Source organism: Silurus meridionalis, chromosome 17, assembly GCF_014805685.1.
Source record: "Silurus meridionalis isolate SWU-2019-XX chromosome 17, ASM1480568v1, whole genome shotgun sequence".
In the NCBI taxonomy this organism is placed as follows: Eukaryota; Metazoa; Chordata; class Actinopteri; order Siluriformes; family Siluridae; genus Silurus; species Silurus meridionalis.
Genome location: NC_060900.1, coordinates 26,628,666 through 26,643,343, shown reverse-complemented (window position 1 = coordinate 26,643,343; position 14,678 = coordinate 26,628,666). Strand labels below are relative to the sequence as shown.

At 39.7% G+C, this 14,678-nt stretch overlaps 2 protein-coding genes across 7 annotated transcripts in view; both read right to left on the bottom strand.

Annotated features, from left to right (window-relative positions):
• Positions 1–3,487: 3,487 nt before the first annotated feature.
• cxxc1a (CXXC finger protein 1a) lies at positions 3,488–10,633 on the bottom strand. Of its 6 annotated transcripts, XM_046872055.1 has the most exons (15): positions 10,202–10,249; positions 10,097–10,101; positions 8,784–8,896; positions 7,721–7,821; positions 7,425–7,543; positions 7,182–7,337; positions 6,829–6,972; positions 6,244–6,351; positions 5,784–5,971; positions 5,477–5,684; positions 5,276–5,383; positions 5,147–5,196; positions 4,872–4,968; positions 4,066–4,218; positions 3,488–3,955 (listed from the first exon to the last, which is right to left on the bottom strand). In XM_046872055.1, exons 2-15 carry the CDS (start codon positions 10,097–10,099, stop codon positions 3,809–3,811), a joined length of 1,695 nt encoding a protein of 564 aa, XP_046728011.1. In that variant the 5' UTR covers positions 10,100–10,101; positions 10,202–10,249; the 3' UTR covers positions 3,488–3,808. The 6 variants fall into 6 exon arrangements, with proteins under 6 accessions (XP_046728011.1, XP_046728015.1, XP_046728013.1 ...); XM_046872059.1 differs by lacking the exons at positions 10,097–10,101; positions 10,202–10,249 and adding an exon at positions 10,617–10,633 and having other exon boundaries at positions 8,784–8,891; XM_046872057.1 differs by lacking the exon at positions 10,097–10,101 and having other exon boundaries at positions 10,168–10,280.
• An 829-nt stretch (positions 10,634–11,462) lies between these two features.
• Positions 11,463–14,678, bottom strand: part of ntpcr (nucleoside-triphosphatase, cancer-related) — a 5,092-nt gene continuing 1,876 nt past the window's right edge. Inside the window, exons 4-5 of the mRNA XM_046871521.1 lie at positions 14,375–14,575; positions 11,463–11,838 (exon numbers count right to left, since the gene is read on the bottom strand). Coding sequence (XP_046727477.1) covers positions 11,770–11,838; positions 14,375–14,575 — 270 coding nt within the window. The 3' untranslated portion in view covers positions 11,463–11,769. The remainder of the gene's footprint in view (positions 11,839–14,374; positions 14,576–14,678) is intronic.

The following is a 14,678-nucleotide window of genomic DNA, read 5'->3' as shown; positions in this document are numbered from 1 at the left end:
TGGTAAAAAGTCCAGCAGTACTGATTGTGAAGGCTCTGGGCAGATTAGATTGACATGCAGCACATAGAGGCTGAAATCTGATTGGACAAAAAATCTAACGTCCACATACACGTACTGAAGCAGTGCAGTAAAGGGAAATGCTACAAAATGAAGATAATAAACTGTTGGAAATAAATTAATACAATTTCATGGAACAAATATTAGAATTAAGGTTGGAAATGTAGGTCTTCTGATAGTGTTTATGTCAGCAGAGAAGGATTTACTGGCCCTGACCGCCCATCACTGGATTCCTGCAAAAAGCGAGTCATATGAAGTATAGGGTTTTCCGCCATATATAAATACTCAGTTTACATCTTTCTCTGTAGCATGATACTGGTGAGGAAACAAAAGTGTGCTAAGGGACTCAGGGAAAAGTAAGAGCTCCTAAGGACCCAGACCTTATATGGCAAACGTTCAACCACATTAAATGCTTATTACATTTATTACAAAATCTCAAATTAAAATCTGAAATTGTTTAAATCTCATTAGAGATTAGAGACCAAAAAACTTATAGGGAATTGTTTTTATGTTATTGAGTTTTATGTTGAAATAATTAAATTTATTAATAAAAATATAATAATTATTTATAAAATGTAGTAAAATGTTAATACAGTACAGTATTTTTATACATAAAATAGTATTTCTGGGGTGGCGTCGCGGTTTTTTGTTCATCGCGGGCGGTTTTGGAACGTAATTACCGCGATAAATGGGGGATTACTGTATTGAAGTACAAATTATTAGTGTTGTGTAACAGAAATCAACAAGAAATCAATCGGTTATTTTCCTATTTTTCGACCAATCAGGTTTGAGGATCCTGCAGCACTATGAAATCGGACATTGTAACTGTCAGTGATAGAGACCAGGTTCAATATTTCATATTTGTTTTCTGTAAATTACATTAGATTCAATGTTACGTTTGGCCTAAACGTGATTAAATTATGAGTGTAATTGTGAGGGTAAAAGTGGGGTAAGAAAAAATACAGCTTTTATATATATTTTAAATATTAAGCTTTTTGTTCGAAAATCAAACGTCTTTCTCAGATACTTGATTTGTTCTAAATTGCTGACACTGATTTTGTTTTCAGTACTTCTGGGACCTTAAAAGTTCTATGGAGTGTTTCACAACAGGGGTTTTCTTTCAGAAATAGATTCAGGTGAAACCTGTATTCAAATCTAGAACAGTAAAAGATCAACCCCTGAGGAATACCCCTTTACAGATTTAAGTTATAAGGGCCGGGTTTTCTATTCAAATTTTTTGCATGATTATAAACAGAAGTACTGTTTGTCTGTTTGTAGCCTTTGTGTTCAAGATCAACTGATCACCATAATATTACAAAAAAAGGTTTGTAGACAGCTGACCATAAGATTTCTAGGTTCTTTTTAAACATCTCATTTCACATTTAGTCTCCTTTTCCTGATATAATAACCTCCAGTCTTCTGGGAACATGTTAGACTAGAGCAAACCAGATCCTCAAGGAGCTGGTTTTGTTCTCAGGGGGATTGTAATGCTGGAACAGGTTTGGGTCTCTTAAAGCAAAAATATAATGCTAGCACCTCGTCCTATACAGTTGTGTGCCTCCAACTTTGTTGCTAACAGTTTGAGGAGGAGGAAGGTATGGCTGAAAAAGACAGGTGACCAAAAAACCTTTGTTCATATAGTGCACTTTTATGTACATTTCATGTTTGTTTTTCATATAAGCACCACTCTTCTGGGAAGATCTTACACTAGATTTTGGCATGTGCTTGTGGAGTTTTGTGCTGATTCTAGTTAGTTAAGGCAGATACTGATGAAGGTGAGGTGAGAAGGCCTGGGTGCACCCAGACTGAAAAATTATAGCAGAAGATCTTCCACTCCAACCCATGTTAAGCATATCTTCATTACATATACAGCATTTTGACAGAGGCCCTTATTCAGAGCGACTTACAACTGAGCAGGGGAGGGTTAAGGGCCTTACTCAAGGGCCCAGCAGGGGCAGCTTGGTGGTTTGAACTTGTGACCTTCCAATCCAAAGTCCAATGCTTTAACCACTAAGCTACCACCTCCTTCATGGAACCGACTTGGAACCGGCTGTCCAAATACTTTTAGGCGTAGTAAAGATAGGATCTGATAGAGAAATGGAGAAATGAAAAAATAAAAAAATGTAAAATTAAATATTTAACATCGTCAAATGAAGCTCGAGCAGGGTCAGAGTTCAGGTAAAGTAAAATCGTCTTTACATAATGCACCGTGTTTATGAGGTAAACTGCCTGGATTTTGTATGTCGTTCTGACTTTTCTTTCTGTATACATATTTTCTTTTTTTCTCCTTAATGTATATACTGTACCTAGAAGTTTCTGTCACAAATTACAAACCCATTCCGATTCTGATTTGTATGTTTGGATTTGATCTGAAAGGGTGGATAATAAAATTTTGGTGACATTTGTCTTTTCTGCTAACATGCCAAATTCAGTCTATAAGGGCGGGAGATTATCTTATAAACAAAAATGGTTTAAAAATAAAAGTGGTGAACCGTCTGACTCTCCTGCTGCGTCTCATGCCGACATTTTGCATTCCCGCCTTGTTCACGGCAGCTTTCTGGAGCACTATTTTTGGAAATTCGCAGCCAGGCGTAATCAGGTCAGTGGTTACGGCTCCGGGTTACTGATTGGATGGTTTGGGGGTTAAAATTCATTTACATTTTTGGGCAGACGCCCTTTTCCATTGCGAGTTATAGTTATTTCAATTGAGTGTTAAGAGCCTTTCTTAAGGACCCAGCATTGGTAGCTTAATGGTGCTGGGATTTGAACTCACAACCTTCCGTTTAGAAGATCAACATCTTATCCACTGAGCCACCAATTCCTTAGGAGACTCGCCAAGCTGCCACTGATTGGTTCCTTTAGCAATTATGTGTCCCCAGACTCCTAATATCACTGGGATAGGCGAAGAAAGAATTTCACTGTGCTTTAATGTTTATATGACAACCTTCTCCTTTCCTTTAATACAGTAACACAAGAAGTATTTCACAATTTTTACTGCACTACTGGTAGACGATGTGTTTTTACTTTTTTGTTTTTATAAAACAGTGAACAGGCCAGGTGTGGACCATCTCTGATCAAACGGATGTGTGACCCCGATTACCATTTAAACAATGGTATCAACATCTATTTGGGCCATTTCTCAAGACCCAACAAGCAGGAATGAACAGGCTCAAAATTGACCCGCGTTCTTTTTGACTCCAATCAACCTGATGCCCTTTTGCTTTAGTAGCTACATTTGGGTTCATGCTGGTGGTTAATTTGCGTGTGTTTTTGTGTCTTGCACTTTATTTTATGTTCATTGAAGTATGATAATTATAATATTAGTAATAGTATGTGAACGAGAAGAGCAATCTCATGAATGAATGATGTACACTTTGAAAGTGTTGCAACGAATTTCTTTTGGAAATAATTTCACAAAAGAAAGAAAAAATTCCACACAAACTTTTATTATTATTTTGTTATAATACAACACACAATTCTTGCTTCTTAATAACAAGACGAGCACCGATTACTGTCTAAACCTTAAAAATGTAGAACAGTATAATGATTGATTAATAACTATATAATACACTGATTAATTCATTATATAATGCCTGGAGCGCTGATAAAATCTTTATTTGAATCCCAGCAGCCATTATGCTGTTTGTTTACAAAGTGATTACCAGCATGTGTTTATTTTAATGTAAAATGTCTAACAGTCACTACAATAATCGAAAAATGTATATATAAATATATATAAAGTCCTGGCTGATTATCTGTCCTTGCTGGCACGCAGGTCTGTTGAATGTGGGTCGTGTTGAATGGTCTGATGAAGCATGAGAGCCAGGAGACCCGCGCGGTTCGTCATTGCTATCCGCATGTTACGCTCCTGTTCAAACAACTCGTCCAACTTGTACCACTGGGAAACAGAGACAGGAGCAGAGTGCGGGTGTGAATTCATGGATTCGGTTTCGCTTATTAGACAAACAAGGCAGCATGTTATCAAAACCAAACACCGATACAACTAACCACTCGGACTCTTTCCAGGTCCACCTCGGCCCGGCGGAGTTTCTCCCAACAGTAGTGTTTGTTACATTTGCGCTTCGACACACGGCAGTACTCCCCCGTGGGCTCGAAGACGTCGCGCACCAAAGGACATCCGCACACTTCATCTGCTGGGACCTACGGACACAAATTAGATTGTTTAGTTGCATTCGCTTAAAATGGCAACGGTACATCACAACTGTCAAACACAAGGCCCGCCCTTGTTTTGTGTGCGCCGCGAGAACTTCAAATGCTTCCAGATAGTCGTAAATAAGGTCTACGCCAATTTAAAGCGCACATGAACTACATCTACAACTATGCGAAGTGCCGTCCCGCCGCTAGGGGGCAGTGTTTCCTGTTTTTTTTTTTTTTTTTTTTACAAGCACAGATTACAAATATCAACAATCAATCTAAAATAAAATAAAATAAAACACTCCTGTGCTTTATGTATAAAAGTTTGCAGAAACCAGACTATAGGATCCATATCTTTTTTTTTTACACACATCTCATTCCACTTTGAGTCTCCATTCGCTCGTTTAAAAAATTCATCCCAAAGTGTTCAATAGGGTTTTTGTAGGCTCTGTAGCAGATCATCTTCCACTCCAACTCATAAAGCAGATCTTCATGGAGCTGGATTTGTGCACAGGGGCATTGAGATGCTGAAAGTTTGGGAAAGAACCAAATATGGCTGGAAAAGTCAGGTGTCCCAATACTTTTGTCTCTGTAGGGTAGTTTTAGAGAGTAAGTTCAGATGAATTAGTTAAAAAAAAAAGCGTGGGAAAAAATCCTACCTTTGGATCTCGGGAATGTTCAGGACAGAGAACCTGAAGCCTTTTGCAGTAGGTTTTGCTTTGAGGATTGTATACATCGCAGAACAACCTCGTTGCACTAGAGGAGAAAAAAAGTAGTAATGTTTATATCTAAAATCATTGATATGAGTGTGTATATATCAGGGACAGTAAGATTCAGCGATTTTAACAATAGACACCATAAATAATGGCATTAGGTGTATAATTAAAAGTAAAAAATCTTTAGAACTCCAAATTCGTTAATTCGGTTTACTCACCCTTCTATGCGTGTGGGATACATCGATCCGAAAGATGTCTGACTCTCGTACTGTTGCAAGACAGGAAATTATTTCACGATCATATAAAAACATATATAAACGCACGTATAGAAAAGCAAATTGGCTCACCTTGGAATAACATCTCTCCATGTGACGTAGCGCCACCTTGGGGTTGACCGGGTGACTGCAGGAGACGCAGAAAATCTGAAGGTCCGTGTCGTCGTCTCCTTCGTTCACCTGCAGGGGGCGACAGAGAGAGAGAGAGAGCTCAGAGAGTGGTGTGACGCACATATCGAAGAGACGCTTGCGACCGTTGCTGCGGCGTGTTACCTCTTCGTCGTGTTGCACGACCTGCTGCTTTGCCTTAGCGATGATGCCCTCCAGCTCATGGAAACGTTTCTCCATATCCGTGAGCCGTGTCCGGGCTAGCTGCTGCTCGCGCCGGATGCGTTCCAGAAGCTTCTTTCCCTGCTCCTCGGCGATGCAGGGGCTCTGCTGCCACTGCTGGATACGCTGAGGGAGGATCTCATAGATCCGGCTGATGGAAACCGAGGAACAGAACAGCTAGTTATATTAGCATCGGTTAGAAGGCACGTTAACGATCAGGAGCACGCGGCGTGTTATTCTCGGCTCTTACTTGGCGGCGAGCTTCATGCCGCAGTCATCGGAGCAGTACTTGGAGTTGAGACGTGCGGCTTCAACGCATCCCGGCCCGAGACACTGTCTGACTTCACTGCTGTCTCGAGCTTCGGTCTTCTCGCTGTGTCTCACCTTGTCCCTGTGCTTCTGCTTCGGCTTGTGTTTACGGGGTTTATTCTCCTCTTTCTGATCAAAGAAAACAATCTGATTGGTCACAGAATGTTTAAGGTTTATATTAAAATCACGTGATATCGTTTCTATAGTAACAACCATTTTTGGATTTTTTTTAGGTAGGTTGAAATTCTTAATTAAAACGCCAAATGAACGAAAACTGTGAATATATAAAGCGACAAAAAAAAAAGTTGAAATAAAGAGGGAAAAGGCTGCAATCGTCTGGAAAATGTGCAAGCTCGGCACATAACTTCTCTGCTGTGCTGGCATTTGTGTGGGCAAATAACCTTTTTCTCCGATCGCTTCTCTCTCCTCTTCACGTGCTTGACCTTCACGGCTCTCTTTCGCATGGTGGGATCGAGGTACGCTCCGTCTTCTTCGTCGCTGTTCCATCCCTGGCAGAGAAAACGCACAAGTCTTTCATAAGATTTATAGCATTCGGCTGTAGATTCCCTTCTCCGGCATAGACCTCGCTGGCTAATGTCTGCAGCGCTTCGCTAATCAGTAACCAGATGCACGGTCTAGCGACGTGGAGCTTCGGAAATTTCTTTTCTAAGGAGAAGATCCGGACAATTCTGCATATCGAGGGAGTGAATGAATGGATTCAATTGTGAATAAATAAATTGAACGAATCAATAAGTAGAACATATCTATGGAAAGTTACATATTAAACACACACACACACACACACACACGTTACCCAAATGGTGTCTAACAAATGTAAACTATTTTATTTAATCAATTTAATTTATGCATATTTATGCACATTTATGCAAATCTTTTAAACATTTAACTGTCGTTCACGGAAATTGATTGGAACCGATCCGTTACACCCCGAGCGTGGTGTGATGAGGCGTGTGGACGTGACGTACGTGGTCGGCGTATTTCCCGGAGCAGTACTGCTGGTAGAGCTCCAGCTCGTTCTCGCTGTACTCGTCGGACAGAGGGTAGTCGGACTGGAAGCGTTCTTGGCCTTTAGACATGGACATCTCCTCTTCCTTCACCCGCAGCATTTTCTACAGCGCAAGAATCATGACGATCAGAAACTACGTCGTTTCACAGCTTGCTTCAGAGCTTCACATCTCATTTACACATCCGTTTTTCATTCCCAGAAGAAAGAAAGGCTCATCTTAAATATCTTATGGTATGATCTTGAGCTTGATTTTAATCACAGGGGAAATTCACCTAATAGACAGATGGGAAAGTGAACGTCTGAGACACTCACCCTGGCGCGCACTTCACACTGCCTGAGTCGGCACTTCTGCCTGATCTTGTTTGGGCCGCCGAACTTCTTCATGTCCTTGCAGAAATCACACTGAGCGCAGTCCTCGGTGCGCAGGCAAGGCTCGCACTCCCCGCACATGCGCGCCGAGCGCTTAATCTGCAGGGGAAAAACAAGGAAATGTATCATTTATAAGGAAAATCGTCTGATCGTCTTCACGGGTGACGTGAGGCGGCGTCGGTTTACCCGCGACCCTCGGCGGCGATCGTTCTTAAAATCGAACTCCGTCTCCATCTCGTCTCCGTCTGACTCTCGCTCACGGCTTTTCTTGGCGCGATGTTTCATCTCTAAAGCCTCGTCCTTAACTAGGAAAGAGGGCAAACTCTGTTCAGCAAAGCAAAAAAATAATCTGGAGGATAAAGAAGAAGAAGAAGCAGCAGAAGAAGAAGCAGAAAAAAAAAAAAAAAAAGCAGCAAAGCAAGCTCCTTTCTGTTACGCCAAGATGCAAAAGTCTGAAATGAGCTCGGCCAAGTGATACTCACTGCGACATTTCTCACAGTACCACACCCTAATGGATTTTGCCATCTTCTCCGATATATTAATGCAGTCGCCATGAAACCACTCATTGCAGTTGTCACAACCGCTGTATGGTAAAACAGTGAATCACAAAATAGTGCGTTATGAGCATCGCAACAGCTGCTTAACATGCTACTCTGACGCTGAGGATCGGTACCGGAGCCAATACCGGCCCGAAACAGTGGATCGCGATCGGAGTGAATTTGCAACCGATCGACTTTTCACACAGTACCAGATCATACACACATCAGCCAGAACATTAAAACCACCTACGTAGTGTTGTGTTCTGCTTGTGCGACCGAACCAGCACCGAGGCCTGGACTTCACAAGACTTCATTTCAAGGTGCGATTAATCTGCACCGATGGGCAAAATCAATACAGATAGTTTTTCCTGTCGTTACAAGAGCGGCCTCTAGAGGTCAATCACTGACACCACATGATGTTTTTTTTAATGGTACATTATTTATAATTTATTCATATAATTAACATATTCTAATTATTTGTTCGATTCACCCACCAACCATATGCATATGTAAGTAAATGTTTTGATTTCAATAACCTAATCTAGCATTAGGAAGGCAAAATAAATATCAATAAAATCTCCACAATAGCACTGCTAGTCACTCCGGACCATGTTTTCTGTTTTCCGACCCGGTCCCTATTAAAGAAAGGAAAAATTATGTGGCCCTCACAGAAAAAGATTCGAGGACCCCTGACCTAGACATTACAATTTGTCCCTTGACTCACATCCTTGCCCATTTTTTCCCCTCTTACAACGCACCAACTCTGAGACCCGACTGTATACTTGCTGATTAAAACAATCCCACTGACACGTGATATTAGAACAACGTAATTCACGTCACCTGTTGGTTGTTTTAATGTGATGGCTGAGGAAAATTTACATGACCCCAAATTGTTTTGCATATTTCTTGACTTCCAATCCAGTGCCAGTGTCATATTACAGATAAACCGGCGTCCACATGTCCATACCCTGGATATAGAAAGTAAAGTTTAGTTTCAACATCTTACATCATGAAGCAGTTGATGTCTGGTTTGCGACAGATGCAGTAAACGGGAGCGTTGTCCTGGTTTGTGCTCATCTCAGGTCCTGAATGGTGGTCAAACTCTGAAGTCTCACTATCCTGGCGGAAGAAAAGATCAGGAGATTAGAGAAAGTGTAAATTAAAAAAATTAGATTAAAAAAATGTAAATGTTGCACAGAAAAACCAACATTCAACTTGGAGTCTTTTATGGTTTTTGACAAGACACGTGCATGTTCCTTTTGTTTCCATGCAACAAACTCGATCATGTAACGTTATGAAGATTTACTCTGACCAAACAATTTTGTAAATGTACAGAACTTCATCATGAAGAACAGATTCACACACTTTCATCATCCGGACACTTCATTTCTCCAAGCGTTCATCTGAAACACTTTGCTGTGCCATTTATAAAACTCTCCTAAGATGTTCTTCTCTAGGGGGAGATTTCTTCCTTTGATCCAGTTCATCCCAGAGCAGTTCAACAGGATTGAGGTGCAGTGACTGGGCAGGACGTTCCATGATAGATATCACTCCAGACGACTGTCTGCTCTCTAAATTATGCTCGGAACTCGGACATACACTTCGGCTCATCGTCTTGTCGTACAGTGAAGTCAGTTCTGATGAACCGCAGTCCAGAACTGCACTGTGTTGAAGTTTGGATTTATAGCCATGTTGGTTCACTTTCACTTTCCGGACTCCAAAACATTAATCTTCTACCTCCATGTGTGTCTGTGGGGGTGAGGGAGTCTGATCACATCTTCACTCCTGTTCTCCATCTTACACAAGTTCTTCGGTTGGAGACATACATGTCCCATTTGGACTCCACAGAACTTTTCTTCCACTCGTTCACTGCCCAATATTTGTGTTTCGTTTATTTTTAATCTTTTACAGAGGTTTTTTTTTTGCATAGAAACGACAGGAACCTGCATGTGTGTGACAAATTATTAAGACTGGGTGTTTTTAAGCTCTGTATACGATACTGTTTTATTTATTGTATACTTTTTACTGCATTCTCGAGCTGAGACACGAAATGAAAGTAAAGTAAATGCTATAATTTTGTACAGTTTTTTTATGCTGGTTTGTTGCTTTGCTTCATGTTCAAACCCAAACTCCGAGGTACATAAAGTTCATTGTAAATACTTGATATATTTGCTACATCACACGATTAATAAAACATTAAGCATAAAACACTACTATATTAAAATAAATATATATAATTTATCGTATTTGTCACGTAAACGTTGCAGCATTGAGGGTCATTGTCTTTTTTTTTTTTTTAATTACTAAACCGCTACTCACCATTTCTACATTAATAAAAGTTTAAAATCCAGAAAAAAAAGAAAGTAAATAAAAGGCTTAAAGTGCAATACCAAATTTTAAAAAGAAGTATTTGTGGAGTATCACCCAGGCCTCACGCCATTGTGTTTACACAACAGATCGGTAAGAAAATAATCCGGCTACTTCCGTTTCCGGGATCGTTTTTCTTCTTCTTCTTCGCTTTGCTCGGCGCTATCCAATAGCGCACCAGCGCCACTACCGCCACCTACTGGATGCTTTCTAATAGTGCATACACTACTAGATCTACTAGGTCTGGGTTTCATTGGTTTTAGAACTTGCGCCTGAATTATTATATTATTTATATTTAATTTTATAGCAATTTTGATGTCTGACTGTTTTTCTTTAAGGCTTTGAAGCTTTAACCTGCTTAAAACTGAAACACTAACTATAATATTTTCTACACACATACAAAATATGGCTCATAAGTAATATGTAAACGATACTGTTATAATGTTATAATCAGGCATAACAATATGATCACCTGTCTAATATTGTGTTGGTCCCCTTTTGCTGCCAGTCGTGACCCGTCGATCATCAACACCTTGAACTCTTTCAGCAGTTTGAGCTACAGGAGCTCATCGGTTGGATCGGACCACATGGAGCCTCGGCCACACACGACCCTGTCGCCGATTCCCCACTGTTCCTTTCTTTGGAGCACTTTTGATGAATACTGACCACTGCAGACCAGGAACATCCTACAAGAGCTGCAGTTTTGGAGATGCTCTGACCCTAGACACAATTTGTCATACTCACTCACTGATGCTTGCCCATTTTTCCTGTTTCTAACATCAATTTTGACAAAATGTTCACTTTCTTCCTAATAAATATATCCACCCACTAACAGGTGCTATGATAAAGAGATCATAATGTTATAGTGTCATCTAGGATCTAAAGAGACGTGAAGCTACTGTTGGATTTGGACTGTAATTTATATCCACAGTCTGCTACAATGACTTTAGACTGCAGGTTGCATGAACAGTTCTGCATTTCAGCACCTTTCACTGAACAGCGCACCTTAACAATGATGGAACTGTAATGAATGGACATTTCGGTGATGAGGATGATGTTCTTTTGAGTCTGGTTCCTCTAAAGGTTTCTTCCTCGTGCCATTTCAGGAAGGATTTCCTTCACCTCCATAACCACTGACTCACTCATAGGGACAAATCTATAGGTACTAACATATTAATTTCTATTTTTGAACCTTTATATCTGTAAAGCTGATTTGGTACAATGTTCATTGGTGAAATAGTTTGTAAAAGATTTGAGGAATATTATTAGAAAATTTTAAATGATTTCCATTTTGTTTAAGCATTTTCAGACACCGGAATCATGTTTTTTATTTTTTATTTTAAACAGATTGCACGCATAAATACAAACAAAACCCTACTTTCTATAGAAGAAAACCGAACATTCAGGTCAGTTTTTCATCATATGATAAAGTTTGCAGAACATAAAGCGATTCTATACGCCGAAAACCTTTGGAACACATCCAAAACAACAGGAGAAGAGCTGCTCGTTTCCACTGAGGATTCTCCAAAACAAAAAAAAGAGAGGAAAAAAAATCATCTCAGCTCTGATGATGCAGGTTTGTCTCAGGTTTGATGCCACGGTTCCTCTTGTCTCTTTGGGGAGATTTATTTTAGACATTCCTTTAGTGCGGCGACGATTTCATCCAAAATGTCGTCTCTGTTCTCTTTTGTAACCTGTGAGGTTTAAGATATAAATAGAAGTAATATCAGACAACCGAACGTAAAGAAATTCATTGATAAAATACATCTGATTTATAAAATACTATACACTGTATGGACAAAAGTTGGTGGACACCTGAGCACAAGATTTGCGTGAAATGAAAAATGAAATAAATAAATAAATAAATAAATAAATAAATAAATAAATATATATATATATATATATATATATATATATATATATATATATATATATATATATATATATATATATATATATATCAGAATCAGAATCAGAATCAGGTTTATTGGCCAAGTGTGTTGACACACACAAGGAATTTGGTTCCAGCTGTTTGTTACTCTCAAAAGTACAGACATAAATAAAAACCTATACATGACAAAACAGACACAACAAGACAAAAACAGACTATACAAGACAATACAGACAATATGAGACAGTATAGACAGTGTGGGTAATAAATAGGGATACAGACCAGTAATGTACATAAAGTGTGGGAGTGCATGGTAGTGCAAATGACAGTATTGTGTGCCAGGTATGATGAGATAGTTTACTATAAAACTTTGTACAGTATATAGAAGCAGAAGCAATAGTGTGTGCAACATATACAGATAATGTGATGACTGACAGATCTGTGCAGTACTCATAGATATGAGCAGGGAATATAATTATGGTCAGTTGTTAGTGAGGGTGATTGCTTGGGGAAAGAAACTGTTCCTGTGTCTGGCAGTTTTAGTGAACAAAGTTCTGTAGCGCCTGCCAGAAGGGAGGAGCTGAAAGATGTTGTGTCCAGGGTGTGAAGGGTCATTAATGATTTTTCCTGCCCGGTTTCTGGTTCTTGTATGGTACAAGTCCTGGAGAGTGGGCAGGGGGCACCAATGATTTTTCAGCTGTTTTAACAGTTTTCTGCAGTCTGTTTCTGTCCTGTTTTGTTGCTGCTCCAAACCAGATGGTGATTGATGAGCACAGGACAGATTCAATGACTGCAGTGTAGAACTGTATCAACAGCTCCTGTGGCAGACTGTACTTCCTTAATTGCCTTAGAAAGTACATCCTCTGCTGGGCCTTTTCAGAATCGAGTTTATGTTTGATTCCCATTTCAGGTCTTGGGAAATGGTAGTGCCCAGAAACTTGAAGTTCTCCACAGGGACACAAGGTTGTTGGATATTGTGAGGGGGAGTAGTGTTGAAGGATGTTTCCTAAAGTCCACTATCATCTCCACAGTTTTGAGTGTGTTTAGCTCAAGGTTGTTCTGACTGCACCATAGCACCAGCTGCTTCACCTCCTGCTTATATGCAGACTCGTCACCATCTTGGATTAGTCCAATGAGCGTGGTGTCATCTGCAAATTTCAGGAGTTTGACAGTTGGGTCACTTGATATGCAGTCATTCGTATAAAGGGAGAATAGCAGTGGGGAAAGGACACACCCCTGAGGAGCACCAGTGCTGACTGTCCGAATACTGGAGGTAACACCTCCCAGTCTCACCTGTTGTTTTCTGCCTGTCAGGAAGCTGGTGATCCATTGACAGAGATATATATATATATATATATATATATATATATATATATATATATATATATATATATATATATAAATTATAATGAAAATAACAATAAAACAAAAAGTAACACTCCAAATAAATAAAAACAGTTACACCCAAAATGAATAATAAAAAAAAAGACACTTCGGATAAACAGCAAATAGATTCGGTGCTTCGCCTCTAGAGGCCGCTCTCGTACTGTATACTGCAGCCCGGAAAAACCGATCGTCAACTATCAATGCCGTTTAATCTGCAAAACTAATGAATCGGTCAGCCTCTAATCCCATTCCACATTTAGTCTCCATTAGTTTGCAAGAACTAATCGATAGAATCGATAATCGATGCATCGCAAGTCATCCGAGGAATTTTATATTAAACACAATAAAGAAAACTGGACCTGGAAGTTTACCTTTACACGTTTAAATGCTTGTTTTTAATTTTTGCATATGTAATTTATGCATATATCATTTAATTATTATACAAAATTAAATTAATTATATATTCTAGTTGCAGCTCAAGTCTCCATGTGCTGCTGTAATAAGCTCCACTCTTTTGAGAAATTGAGCTCGTTGAGATTTGTGGAGATTTGTTCAGCCAAATAAGGTTGAAGCTCTACAGCAGGAGATCTTCCACTCCAACCCATGTAAAGCATCTCCTCATAGAGCTTTCTTTGTGCACTGGGACACTGGAATGTTTTTAGAGTCCAAGTAAAGGCGAATATAATAAATAAGAACATCCAATACAATCGTGTTTGAGGGAACAGTTTGGGGAAGAGCCACACATGGTATATATCGACGTCAGGCAGGTGTCCCAATACTTTAGACCATATTGACCATGTGTGTGTGTGTGTGTGTGTGTGTAATAAGTGTAAGAAAAAAAATCTAACAGTAGAAATCAATGGAATGAGAAAAAAAAAGAAAATAATAATAAAATATGCAGAATAAATATTAATATTTTATTATTATTAAGAACAAAAATTGCATGTGCATACCATAAAGACCTTGACGTCCCTCCTTGCTCGGATCTCCTCCACTAATCCCAGCGGTCTCCCTTTCGGAACAGGGATCGTCCCCAGGATGGTGCAGTCTGTGCTGTCCAGAGTCTGTCTCACCGCTCGGATAAACGCCTGGCTGAAGAGCTCCATCTTCCCGATCTCATCGATAACAAACAGCTTCCTGTTCCCGTCGCTCGCCTGTGAGACAGGAGATGCTACTGAATGAAAGTTCATCTGAGACGAGAGTGACATCGAAGAGAAAGAGCATGCTCTTAAAATAAGCTCCATTCTTCTGGGAAGA

Bases quoted from the DNA above. Each gene is read 5' to 3' on its own strand.
- cxxc1a (XM_046872054.1), bottom strand. The intron at 7,338-7,424 runs GTAAACCGACGC...TTTCCCCTGCAG, and splicing joins ATCGCCGCCGAGGGTCGCGG to ATTAAGCGCTCGGCGCGCAT. The intron at 3,956-4,065 runs GTTAGTTGTATC...TCTGTTTCCCAG, and splicing joins ACCTGGAAAGAGTCCGAGTG to TGGTACAAGTTGGACGAGTT.